At 48.3% G+C, this 12,993-nt stretch overlaps 3 protein-coding genes across 7 annotated transcripts in view; 1 reads left to right on the top strand and 2 right to left on the bottom strand.

The window, feature by feature from the left end:
- LOC106812091 (cAMP-dependent protein kinase catalytic subunit beta) overlaps nt 1-6,238 on the top strand; it is a 43,006-nt gene extending 36,768 nt beyond the window's left edge. For 2 of the 4 annotated variants that reach the window (XM_014815861.1, XM_014815859.1), the window contains exons 9-11: nt 1,189-1,353; nt 2,323-2,487; nt 3,864-3,949. In XM_014815861.1, coding sequence (XP_014671347.1) covers nt 1,189-1,353; nt 2,323-2,454 — 297 coding nt within the window. In that variant the 3' untranslated portion in view covers nt 2,455-2,487; nt 3,864-3,949. Of the gene's footprint in view, nt 1-1,188; nt 1,354-2,322; nt 2,488-3,863 lie in introns of all 4 variants that reach the window. The other 2 variants (XM_014815862.1, XM_014815860.1) reach the window with 1 other exon arrangement.
- Nucleotides 6,239-6,374: 136 nt separating this feature from the next.
- On the bottom strand, nt 6,375-9,649 carry LOC106812088. Its single transcript, XM_014815856.1, has 4 exons — nt 9,222-9,649; nt 8,507-9,176; nt 7,433-8,464; nt 6,375-7,375 (listed from the first exon to the last, which is right to left on the bottom strand). Exons 1-4 carry the CDS (start codon nt 9,647-9,649, stop codon nt 6,995-6,997), a joined length of 2,511 nt encoding a protein of 836 aa, XP_014671342.1. The 3' UTR covers nt 6,375-6,994.
- The window catches only part of LOC106812093 (leptin receptor gene-related protein-like), a 5,243-nt gene continuing 1,643 nt past the window's right edge, over nt 9,394-12,993 (bottom strand). The window contains exons 1-5 of one of the 2 annotated variants that reach the window (XM_014815863.1): nt 12,562-12,711; nt 11,889-11,963; nt 11,573-11,641; nt 10,841-10,967; nt 9,394-10,244 (exon numbers count right to left, since the gene is read on the bottom strand). In XM_014815863.1, the coding sequence (XP_014671349.1) occupies nt 10,131-10,244; nt 10,841-10,967; nt 11,573-11,641; nt 11,889-11,963; nt 12,562-12,656 (480 nt within the window). In that variant the 5' untranslated portion in view covers nt 12,657-12,711 and the 3' untranslated portion in view covers nt 9,394-10,130. Of the gene's footprint in view, nt 10,245-10,840; nt 10,968-11,572; nt 11,642-11,888; nt 11,964-12,561; nt 12,712-12,993 lie in introns of those variants that run through there. The other variant, XM_014815864.1, reaches the window with a different exon arrangement.

Raw genomic sequence — 12,993 nt, 5'->3', positions numbered from 1 at the left:
CTTGCCAAACAACGAACTGAAGGTACTATAGCTATACGATGCACAAAAGTCAAGAGAAACACTGAGTGAAGACAGCTGTAACGATGATGAAGAAGAAGAAGAGGAAGAAAGAAGACAGAAAACCTATGATTATTGGAATATTGTGACGTTGGAATGAAGTGTTGCCGTTTCCGCCATACGATTATTGCGTATGGAAATGCCTACGAACAATGATGTTGCCGCTAAGGCACAATAAAGCCAGAACTTATTTTGTACGACCTGGCTATCGACGACGCGAGGAACAGAAGAATATGTTCACGACGACGCGAGGAACAGAAGAATATGATCACGACGACGCGAGGAACAGAAGAATATGATCACGACGACGCAAGGAGGAGTGCAGGTTCTGGTAGCAAGATTCAGCCAACGGAACAATGCAGTTTTATGCGGTGACATTCAGCAAATTGATCACTTGCCGGACGACACACATAACACGCGTACCACGGTTGACTGTGACGCAATAGTACAACATGTCACAGATCACAGCAGCTGAGACAGCACCCGAGATATCAGCTAGATAAGGGGCCTACCGCTGGCGACCAAGCAAGCAAGAGCGCAATGGATGAACGACACTGCAATACGTATTACGGGTGAGTGAAGCAATCTTGTGTCGGCAGCTATTTTCAATTTTTGTAATTAAACTGGAAACTAAAGTTTTCAACCCGTATGTTTTACAATACACGAATGTGTTAGCAAAATACTAAAGCACGTTTCCTACCTATAACTCCCCACTACCACCACCAACCCCATCATTACCGCCTGGCTTACGAGTTTCTAAACTGCGTCGTACAATGCCCCAATTCGTACGTAAATACGTAGAATAGTACCAATCTGTGTAGTTACCTCCGCCAAGGGGTTGGCAGAAGGTTATGTTTTCACCGGCGTGTATTTGTTGGTTTGTGCATGATTTAATTAATTAATAAAATTTTCAGGATAGGTCAGAAATGGGGTAACTTAGAATTGATGAGATTTTGGTGGTGATCCGGATCCAATTAATTAATTAATTAAATTTTCAGGGTAGGTCAGAAATGGGGTAACTTAGAATTGATTACATTTTGGTGGTGATCCAGATCCAATTAATTAATTAAAAACCAGCTGCGCGCCTCGTGCTGTGTGTTCACTTTTCGGCTTGGTTCCGTGTGTTCACAGGTTAGGTTCCCGTCGCACTTCAGCTCCGACCTGAAGGACCTGCTACGCTCGCTGCTGCAGGTCGATCTCACCAAGCGCTTCGGCAACCTCAAGAACGGCGTGAACGACATCAAGAACCACAAGTGGTTCTCGACAACAGACTGGATCGCCATCTACCAGAAGAAGGTGAGATATGCTAGCAGCAGCTTCGTTGTGCGATGGTGAGGGTGGGGTAGGTAACCTTGCATGGTGGTGAGGGTGGGTAGGTAACCTTGCATGGTGGTGAGGGTGGGTAGGTTACCTTGCGTGGTGGTGAGGGTGGGTAGGTAACCTTCTTGCATGGTGGTGAGGGTGGGTAGGTAACCTCCTTGCATGGTGGTGAGGGTGGGTAGGTAACCTCCTTGCATGATGGTGAGGGTGGGGTAGGTAACCTTCTTGCATGGTTATTTTTTGTGGAGCATGTCTCTGCCAGTGGCAAAGGGTTAGGGAAATGGGAGGGGAAAGTAAGCTTAATTTTCATAGCAAGTGGCAAGCGAGCAGTGGAGCGCTTTTTAAGTGGAACACGATCTGCATAGTAAAGGAACTCTGTAGCTATTTTCATCTGTCCGCCTGCTTTTTGAGCTGGCATTATTTTCCTGCCGGGCAGATGCACAGCTCTTGTTTTTAGATGGCTACGTGTATTGCTAACCCTTTTACTGCTGACAGGCTTTTATAAGCGCAGTGCAGTTAACTTGGAGCCATGTCTTGTAGGTCTCTTTCTTATTTTGTTCGCGTGCGGCCAGTGCTAAAAAATATCCAGCAATATGAAATGCTGTAAAGCCGTATCCTTGTAGATTTTTTAAAAACTATGCTCCTGAATATGTTCACAATATAGTCATTAAAAAGTTGAAGAATGCCTGGAATCTGTTACAGCTGTTATAAATAGCTTCTTGTTGACATAATTCGATTGTCTAGGGTTGTGTTTTAGCATGGCCCAGACAACCGAACATGGCTTATTTTTAGCACTGCGCATGTAAGACCTTTTTTGTTACCAAATTTTTTTTCATTAACCATTTCTCTTCTCTTTGCATGTGACTCTTTTCTGCACTATTTTCTTCTGGTGGTGCGCCTGTGTGTGTTTGTGCGTGCGCGTTTGCATGTGCCTGCCGCCCGCAGATGTCTGCACCACTTGTTCCAAAGCTGAAGAGCGATGGTGACACGCGGCATTTCCAGCAATACGAGGAGAACGACTCAATGTTTAACATCGCTGAGGAGGACGCCTGCAACGACACCTTTGTCGACTTCTAATATCCGAGCGCGCTCGCTCGCTGCCTGCTGCAGGTCCAAACCTTGCCTCTAGTTCTCACAGTCTATGCCGATGCCATTGTAATCATTTCTAAGTAAATAATAATCAGTAATAATTGTGTTTCCTGCATGAATGCATGCGACTCTTAACTTTTAATATGGACTGTACATAAACAAGCTTTACTTTCTCGTTATAGTCCATTCTTAGCTAAATGGCAAGCAGTTTTTAAGATGAAGTCTTCAAAGATAAAAAAAAAAAAACGGTTTAAAACGTAAAAGAAGTATCGAATATGACTTATTTCAAGCATAGTTTAATAAAAAATGAAGTAAAAAAGTTACTTCCAGTATCATTCTGCTTTATAAAGGGGGCACATCACCTATGTAAATATTGTTTGACATCACAACAATGAAAATATTGGCCTTATGGACGTTTTTGTTTCACAAACGGAATATTAATGGTATTCATAATAGATGTCAAACAAAATTTACATAGGTGCTGTGCCCTCTTTATAAGCAGAATAATTTGGTTGTTTTGGCACTTTTAACGCGACAAATCTTGTGCTGTTTCCATGACAACGGTTTCCTGAAGAAATTACATTTTAGATTAAAATTAACTATCACTATTTCCTTTCTAGTAAACGCAATTAAAGTCATGTGAATAAATCTAATTCAAAAATAACAAATTTAAGCTAAAAATAGACACTCGTGGTAAATTTAGGAGTCCTAGTATCCATGTTTGCTTGGCTGTTGCTATGGTGATGGCCCAACATTTCTTTAGTACATCATACCCCAAAATGTTCAGCAGGTATCATACTATCCTTTTATGATGTCAGACAAAGTATGTAGAGGTGGTGCTACAACTTTTTTAGGGTCCCTCTTAGTCTAATAAGCGAGTTCGTAATTACAGTCTGCGCATGCGCGAACTTTGCCACGAATTTTTCCGGGTTAGGTCATTCGTGAAAAACATTTCGTATTTCCACCGCACAGTACACATATGCATGCATCTGTGTTGTTGTAATGCTACAGTCTTTGCGTGTGTACGTACACGTGCATGCGTGCGTGTGCACGTGTGCATGCGTGCGTGTGCACGTGTGCGTGTGTACGTGTGCACATGTGCGTGCGTACTCGTGCGTGTTCACGTACAAAGAATACATGTACATATACGTACTGAACCGAGAGCGCACGCCGCACTCGAGATGTCACCGATTTTTGTCACAAATGACCCGGTGACCTGTGACATCACTCAACCCCTTGGCTAACTACGAACTCGCTTATAGAGCAACAAGCGTCAAAATTCCTTCGGGGTAACGCATGTGCTATCAGTCGGTGCCACGTTCGAATTAAAACTGCCCAGCAATTCCCATGCAGGTTGTAATCTGTGTTTGACAATTGCATCTGATCATATCCCATAGGTGGAGGCACCATTCATTCCCAAGTGCAAGGGTCCGGGTGACCCGAGCAACTTCGATGACTACGAAGAGGAACCGCTCCGGATCTCCTCCACCGAGAAATGCGCCAAGGAATTTGCAGATTTCTGAGCCAGCTTCTCACTGGATGGCGCCACGTGCACAGCGCCGTGTGTGTATATATTTGCTAAGATGGACCCTGTGTCTGAGTGCGCCTGAACGACTGCAGCCCATCAGCCTGACTCCAGGCAGTAAACGTGCGTTACAGACTCTAGGGTGCGCCAGGGTCAGAGAGATGACCCGCGCCACACAACGTCTTCCAGACTTGCCTCTGTTGCGTCGGAAAATCTGTGGGACTCGGAGGGTTTGACTGGCTATGATATGAGCTCGGGATGTTCTGAGCAGAAGCGTGAAGGGATGGTTTATAACAGTCATCACAGCTTTACCGATACGGCGAGGCGTACAGTGCTTAGACTGGCGACATTAATACTTGCTAAGCAACAGCTGTGAAGAGTTTGCACACGGTTACTGCAGGTCACGTTGTGTCAGCTACAGTCTTGGGGCTGCAATTAGTACGATATGTGGGGAACGTTTGTGTCGCTAGGCTTTAATATACAGCCCTTCTGGTCAGCAGTACCCTGTAGTGCATGTGGGACATGGCACTGCTGGGCAGAGGGCTTCTTTATGAATGTACAGATTGTTGTTTAAAAAATAGAAATTCTGATGAAATGGTTGTAGAAATCAAGTGGTACACGTGGATGTTTTGCATACTGCATCTTGTGGAGTTTGTGCTGTCTGTGATGGGTGAGCTTGTTCGTTCTAATCAGTCAAGTGTTACCTCCCGACCCACCCACCCACCATGCTGTCAACCTACCCATGGTCTACCGCCTAATCATCATACTCGCTAGCACAAACATACACACTCTTTTGTTCCATCGGTGAAGTGTTCCTCGTGAGTTTCTTCCTTCATCCTATTCCCCATGATTGCCTAGATTTCTCTCTGAGAGAGTACAATACTTTGAATTGTGTGGGTGAGGCATGCACATGTCCTAAAAGCTGGGATTTCGGAAGCTGCTAGCATTCCGTGAATACTTTTTGAGAGAAGTGAGACAGCAGATATTTGGAGCAGGGGGAGGTAGCTAATTGTTAGCTACAGAGTGGGCAAGTTCAGTCAGCATTGTTGTTTGTCAGTGTTGCATGTGCTGCCAGCTGGTGGATACCTGAACAATGAGAGATCTGGGCCACTTGGGCCATCTACATTATATCAAACTCGTTTTTTTCCCTTCCAGAATCGGAATTATTGCATGGAATGCATTATGCAATTTATTGCATTTTACTTGTTGCCTACGCTGTTGCCATACGAATTTACAGGTGTTTCTAGTTTAGTTTTTGTTGACCGTGCAATGCAAAGTAGGTTAACTCGTATGTTATACGTACGGCCGGGGAAGTGCAAAAATTTGTTAAAGAAATTGCGAGCTCACACATTGTCTACCCCGTCGGCAATTTTAGGTTTTAAAAGCGTTCACCGGTGTTATAATTGCTCGCTGACATGTTAGATGTTGTTTTATCAGTCGATCTCGATCTTTTACCGATCGAGCGAGCAATATTTTAACTGTAATTCCGTTGGCCTATATTTCAGCCAGGCAACACGGGGCGCAGTACCTGCCTTCCAGTTCTATCGTAAACTTGTGATGATGACTACCCATGGCGGCTGGCCGCGGCTGCGGGGCTGTACAGTTCTGTGCACATCGTCATATTTATGCTACGTGTTGTTGTTTTATTTTACCTTCATTCTGACACGTGCGCGATTGCTGCTTGGCCCACCACCATTCCTTGACAGTGCCTGTGCACGAGTGGGCTTGGTCACCTCACGAGAGAGGGCAGTGAGGCCAGGGCTGTGGCGCGGCGGGCCGACCAGTCCGTAGAGCCGACAGGGTTGGTTGTACGTTGCCGACCGCTGCCGATGCGGGGTCGCTCTCTACATTCACGCGTGGCGACCACGAGCAGCTAGCGTTGAAACTAGTCACTGATGTTAACACCTGTAGTCAGTACAGGCACCCGCAGTCACTTTCAAGGCATACCGAAATGTTTAGGCTTAATCGAGGTCTGTTTGACATGTTGAGAACGTAGTAATTTAAAGTGTAGATCGTTAGGTGGTAGGTAGGATACTGTCTTATGAATGTATTGGATTCATGGATTACCCGTGGTATGTAGTGTAACATACGTGCGTACAGTTTGCAGGCCTTGAACTTGGTTGCGGTGCCACCATGGCTACTACAGTGCACACAAACTACAACTACATATTTTACAGATTGTTTGTAGTCGTTAAGATATTTAATAACATTAGAATAAATTTAAGTCTGTGTTTTGTTGTAAAATCATCTTCTCTTGGTTTCAGTTTGTTGTTATTGCCAGTATTTTTGGGAATGTCTTTCCGTTTAGTACACAATGTGGTTGCAAATGACATTATTTGTGTTCGCACAACAGACACAAAGTATAGTAATTAGTATACAAGACTGGGGTTGCAATGACAGAAGCCTTTATTGGCCTTTAAATATTAACATACAATAGAATAGTTTCACTACAACATTCGTTTCGTCTCAGTCACAATTCAAATTATATTAAAATCCTTTTCTCATTTAATCTATTATAATACAGTCAGCCTCACACACAGCAGTCTCACCAGGCCTAAACGCATCAATACAATATACCGGATTTCGTACAGTACATGCTAATATCAGACGAACGATCTGTACATGGCAGGTTCGTTATGCTGTGATACTGTTGTGTGGCCTAGCTCGGGTTTCACACATATTGTAGGGACCACAATGGTTTGGTTCCTATCTGCGGATTTCCATGACAGGATTAAATGCCAGATTACTTACATGAAAATATACAAATTTAATTTCTAAGTTACAATTCGGACAGTTGCACATCAATAAAACTGCAAAATATAGTGTTTCATCAACCAATTAAAACAGGAATGCACTCGGTATATGCATGGTTGACTATATTCTCTCCTAATATTCTATCACAAACAAATCATTTAAATAGCAGGTATGATACACCCCTGATTCGACAGTCACAAAATTACATTCATTACCTTCTCTCCTTTTTCAAATCGACAGTTATGATTGTCATGTATCGCGGGGGACGATGCTGACATCTGCTGGCAACTTTGCGTACAACTCCCGCGCGAGCAGCGCCACCTGGGAGGCGCTCCAGCCGTACATGACGGCCGCTACTCTGCGTCGACGCGTCTCCAACAGATGCAGCCGCGCACCGAGCAGCGCCCCCTGGCAGTGGAGCCACTCGCCGGCGACGATGGCGTCGTCGAGCAGGGCGGGCATGATGCGCGCGAGGTTGGTGTGCAGTGATCGCACGTCGACTCTCACTGCAGTCTGAACGAGGTTCAGTGCAGCCGTGCTGCGATCCTCCTCCTCCCACGCCGTCATGCTGCAACCCTCCTGTGAGACCATGCTGCAACCCTCCTCCTGTGCGACTGTGCTGCGACCCTCCTCCTGTGCCGTCGTGACCCGAACCTTCTCCTGTGCGACCATGCTCCGGACCTCCTCCTGTGCGACCGTGCTCCGGACCTCCTCCTGTGCGACCGTGCTCCGAACCTCCTCGTCCTGCGTGGAAGTGCTCCAAGCCTTCTCCTTCTGTGCAGTCGTGCTCCGATCCTCTTCCTCCCCCGCGACTGCGCTCCAATCCATCTCCTCCAGTGCGGTTGTGCTCCGAACCTTCTCCTCTTGCGTGGGAGTGCTCCCAACCTTCTCCGCTTGCGTGGGAGTTATCCCAACCTTCTCCGCTTGCGTGGGAGTTATCCCAACCTTCTCCGCTTGCGTGGGAGTTATCCCAACCTTCTCCTTTCGCGCAGAAGTGTTCCCAACCTTCTCCCGCGCGGTGTTTGTCGCGGGGAGGCGCGCCTGCATGGCAGCAATGTCGTTGGCACACACTGCCAGGGTGGCACACACGGTCGCCACCTCACCGCCGCCGCCGCACACGTAGCTGACGACGGCATCGTACGTGACGACGTCGGACGTGAAGTCGGGGAGGGGCGTGCGCGCGACCACGCAGCCGCGCTCCCCCGCTCGCAGCTCCTCCCACCCAGCCTGACAGCCCGCGACGTACACCCCCTCCCCTTCCTCCTCCTCCGCCTCCGTCCGCTGGCGCTTCAGCGATCGCTGCGAGGCGCGAATCTCGCGCTTCAGCAACGCGAGAACGCCGCCTTCCGCCGGCGCCGCGTGCTGCTGGTAGCGCCCCCTGCCGGTGATCTTCACGACGCGGCTGTGCGACGTGCAGGCAGCGCTGCGCGAGGCGGCGAGCGAGAGCGAGAGCGACGACGCTGCGGTGGCGCCCTCGTTCAGCAGCTCCACGCCGACGACAAGCGTCTCTCTCACGACCCGCACCCATCGCCGCTGCACGGTGAGCCGCCTCGCGCCGCCGCCAGGGGGCGCCGCGCTCGCCGCCCGATCCCCGAACAGGGGTACGAGTCCGATCCCGGGCTCGTCGTCGTCGTCGTCGTCGTTGCCGCCGGCAACCGTTCTCCGTATCGCCGCCCAGCTGCTCGCGATCAGCCGCTGCCGGTCGCGCCGCCGCCGCTCCTCGCCGTGCAGCGCCCTCTGGCCGTCCCGCGCGCGCTGCGCCAGCGCTGCCGCCGCCTTCCTCAAGCTCTCGGGTTCGCACGCGTTCACGCGCGCCGCCGCACCGCCGCCGCTCGTCAACCTGACACCTTGAAGGTCGGTGAGGATCCAGTTGTTGCCGCACGGGGGCGCCACAGTCGCCGCGCCAGCACGCAGACAACAGAGCAGCTGCTCGTTGCCGTCGCCGAGAAAGTCGCCGACGACGGCCGCGGCGACGCCCTCTAGCGGCTCGCGCGGCGTGACCACGCGGAACTCCTCGTACGCGACGACGGCGACGTCGCCCGACGCCGACCGCACCGCCAGGTGGCGCTGTCCCGCGCGGCCGCGGAGCCGCAGGACGGCGGCGGCGTCGCGGAACGGCAGTCGGCAGCAGCGGCGCGGCCGGCCGTCGGCAAACTCTACGAGCTGCGCGAGCGAGGTCGCCGCCAACGCCAGCACGCCGTGGTGGCGCCCCCGCGGCGACCAGTCGCGCGCGGCCACGACGTCTAGCGCCGTCGTTGCTGCGGCGTGCGCCGCCGTCACGTAGTCCGCGACGTCGGCCACCGCCGGTTCGCCGTCCGTCACTCGGATCAACGCCACGCCGCCGCCGGCAGCCGACCTCACGAACGCCAGCGCGGCGTTGCCGGCGACGACGCCCGACCACAGGACGACCGCATCCGCAGCGAGCTCGCAGCTTCCCACGCGAGCGACGCGCGACGACGACGATGCGACGACGCACCCGCCGCCGCCGTCGGCCGCCCACAGCAGGCAGGGGCCGGCGATGAGACACGGGCACGAGGAGCAGCCGGCAGGGGGCGCCGCCGCGAAGCAGACGTCGAGCCGCACGTCGTCGGCGGCGGCGGCGAGCGTTCGTTCGCGCGCGCACGGCGTGGCGCGCAGCACGACCACCTCACAGGGGGCGCCACCTCGCGCCACGACGACGTACGCCACCTCCGCGAACGCGCCGCAGTCGAGCAGCGACAGCCGACACGGGCGCCCTCTATCGGGCGCCGCCTCGCCATCGGGGAACCAGCACGTCTGTTTCACGACGAACTCGGCAGTAGCGCGCTCGAACCTGCTGCGCGTGACCATCAGTCTGCCCTCGTGTACGCTGCAGCGTAGCAGCGATTCCCCGCACGAGACAATCTGCGATGCCTCCAGCGCCATCTATTAAACACCTGCACAGCTTGCGCAGGTGAGCGAGTCTTAGGGTCTCTGCTGGTGTGCACGTCACTCAGTGATCGCTAACGCCACGTTAATTCGTAGCGTGTAGAAAATGAAGTGTGCGAGTTCTGCAGACCACTGGTTAGGGGTCAGGTTGCACGCAATGTCACTGTTGCGTTAGAGGTGGCAGTGAAGTGAGTGAGGTGGCAGTGAGGCGACGAGCGCAGTAATGTGTCTTGTGAGTGACATTTCAGCTGCGACTTTGCAATTGCGGTATTCTGGACTAGTTTCGCCAATCACAATGCCACGGCCCTCACGACTTTAGCTGGATTTCCCGCCAGTCAGCAGCGATGCACTCTCCGCCCCTCAATCCGTGAAGCAATCTTTTCAAAGCACAGCACAACACACGTGGACGGCGAGCCTCAAGCCGTAGTGCATAGCGCGACCGTGTGAACAGTGTTTCTCGCTCGCGCCACGCTCTCTGCTACCACATGCTGTAGTCAATGTCCTCGTTATTGAATACGATGAAGTAGCTGAGAATTGTGACGAAAACGACGACGTTTCCAGCCGATATCAGACCACAGGCTCCCCACTTGATCTGGAAAACACATTAGGTAAAAATCATGCATTAATATGAAGAGACTAATACTTGGTCAGCCGAGGTTGGGATGATATACGCATAAAACATCACCAGACAAAACAAAGACATTATACAAAGCAAGGAGCAATAAGCAGCTTAGAAGTGTGTTACATTATACAGGGTTCTGCCCAGGATTTTTTTATGTCGGGCGCATCCAGTTGCGACGATGCAAGCGCCGTGGGCGCGAAGCCAATCTAGGGGGGTCCGGGGCATGCCCCCGGAAAACTTTTGATTTTGGATAGTCTGAAACTCAATTTCCTGCATTCTGAGTAATAAAAAGCCCATATATCAAACCTTTTTTTTTCTTTTTTTTTTAATATCAAAAATTAGTGCCGGGCGGAGATATATAGTGCCGGGCGGCAACCGCGAGTGCCGGGCACACATGCCCACCGCCGCCCACCGTGGGCAGAACCCTGATTATACATTATTGAGAAACAGAGATAGACACATCGCAACAGTAGTCGGCTCTTTTGAACAGCAAGATTCACATCGACTTTAGCTGCTGCTGCCTCTCACTGTGTGTCCTTCTACATTATCACATCTGCAGAGCTTACAACGGGGTTGTCCTTCGGAGATCGTGCCATGATGATGGGTAATGCAAATGCAGAGATCACAATGCCTGTGGTCAAGAACATCGCGACCTCGATGAGTACACTACTGACCGCCATCTCATCGACGTACCTGCAAGTAAACGACAACGACAACAATAACAACAAAATAATAATAATGATAACAACAACAACAACAATAATAATAATAATCTTTATTTGCCACTCACTTAAGGCCCAGAAAAAAATTCTCAAATAAAAACTAAAAAAAAGGGCTTGCCACTGACACGCACTTCACATGTTATTGCTCTATTGTTTTACTACAGTAAACAAGGGTCTACTGTAAAAATTTGACATTGACAATCACATGCGATATGGAGCTACTGCTGGTCTCATACTAATAATAAATTATTCTCCCACCTCCCACAAACATTTTCAATGAATTTACACCGATTTAAAAACTGGCAACTAAAAAAACACTGAAACCTGCAAATCCGTATTAAATTCAGATATTTTATAACAAGCACGCAAAACAAAGACAATGATTCATTTTATGAATCATAAATAGCTTTGTACATGTCAATTATGGGTTGCCTACTAATCATCCTGAATTAATAGAAACACTTCAAATTCCAACATCATGTGGTCAATGTAATAGTTGGAGACATTGTTCGCCATTACTGCACAGTCACTACTACTCAAGTGAGCTCATTGGAAAACAATTCACAGCTATCTTACCGCCGTGCAATCACCATTGGGATGGGTGCTATCACAAAGAAGAACAGCACAAACAGCGGCCACCACACGCTGTAAACACAAATGCAGCCGATTAGTCGAAAACTCGTGATAATTGTGTGGAAACTTACGAATCACTAGAAAAGTTTCAACTAAATTTCCGAGACCCTTTGCACAACTCGTGGACTTTCTAAATGACGTTTGTAATATAATTATGTTTGATTACTGAACCTAGATGTTCATATTTTTATACAAATAGCTATTTTTTCTTAGACTAATCACTTTGCTAATGACTTTATGGACCAAGGCAATTGCTTACCCAAACGGTTTGAGAGCACATGCCAGTACAACCAGTGTGAGACCGACTGATGCAGCAAATGCCAAGGCTATCAAACTAAAAAAAAAAACATGTATATTGTTCCATCGACACATAGTTAGGCAAGATTCAGAGACAGTTAGGCCACAATTAAAAAAACCTTTGTTTGCCCTCACCCGACCCAGGCTCAAAAGTTTGGGTAGGTAGCTAGGCTTTTTTTGAGGGGGCTGGGTTTTTACAAATTCAGCATGGTGTCTACATGCTCGGGTATGCTTGTGTGGAGATACCTTTTATGTTGAATGTTTGTTTTGTTCCTACAGATTTATATAATGTAAGAATGATAATTTGTAAAAAAAAAAAAAGAATGGGATAGATCACTAAAAAAATTTTAGTCGGCCCCTTTTTGGCGGGTCGGTCGGGTGAGGGTAAACAAACAATATTTTTATTATAGCCTTATTCAAGGCACAAGTTTGTCAACACTCTACCAGCAAATTCTCAGTGCTGGGTGATTAAACCCAGGCTATGGTCCATATTTCAATTTCAATGATTCATTTTAGTTAATTGGTTATTTGCTTATTCTGTGCTTTATTTGCCACAAGGCTGAACAATGAAGGAAACAGAAGCAGTGTAGATTCAAAAGCAAATACTTTTCACTTAAATGCCAAATAAAACTTACGCTTTTGTTGAAAATCCGGGTGAATCAGACGTGCAAAAAGATAAAGAAAATAGTGTTATTATTGGAAGAGCTTGAAAACCATGTTTAAAAAACATTAATCAGGGATGTGTTCACCCAGCATATGATAGATAGAACTTTAGAAGCTGCTCTGAAAAAAAATCAGCATAAAATACTAGCACTGTAGACATATTTTACTACTTTATAATATACTGTTCATGGATAGTACGAGTTATTCCAAAGCTCAGTATCAATACCTTTACTGATTAAATACAATAATAACAATAATATAATATCATCTTTATTTTCATCAGTACAAGACATAAGCCTTATGATAAGGTAACCTGAGCTATGAAAATAGCTCTTTTACTGATATGGATATGGATATATATATATATATATATATATATATATATATATATATATATATATATA

The sequence above is a fragment of the Priapulus caudatus genome, unplaced genomic scaffold (assembly GCF_000485595.1).
Source record: "Priapulus caudatus unplaced genomic scaffold, Priapulus_caudatus-5.0.1 Scaffold607, whole genome shotgun sequence".
In the NCBI taxonomy this organism is placed as follows: domain Eukaryota; kingdom Metazoa; phylum Priapulida; class Priapulimorpha; order Priapulimorphida; family Priapulidae; genus Priapulus; species Priapulus caudatus.
The sequence above is the reverse complement of the archived record's forward strand: the minus strand, read 5'-3'. Positions and strand labels throughout refer to the sequence as shown.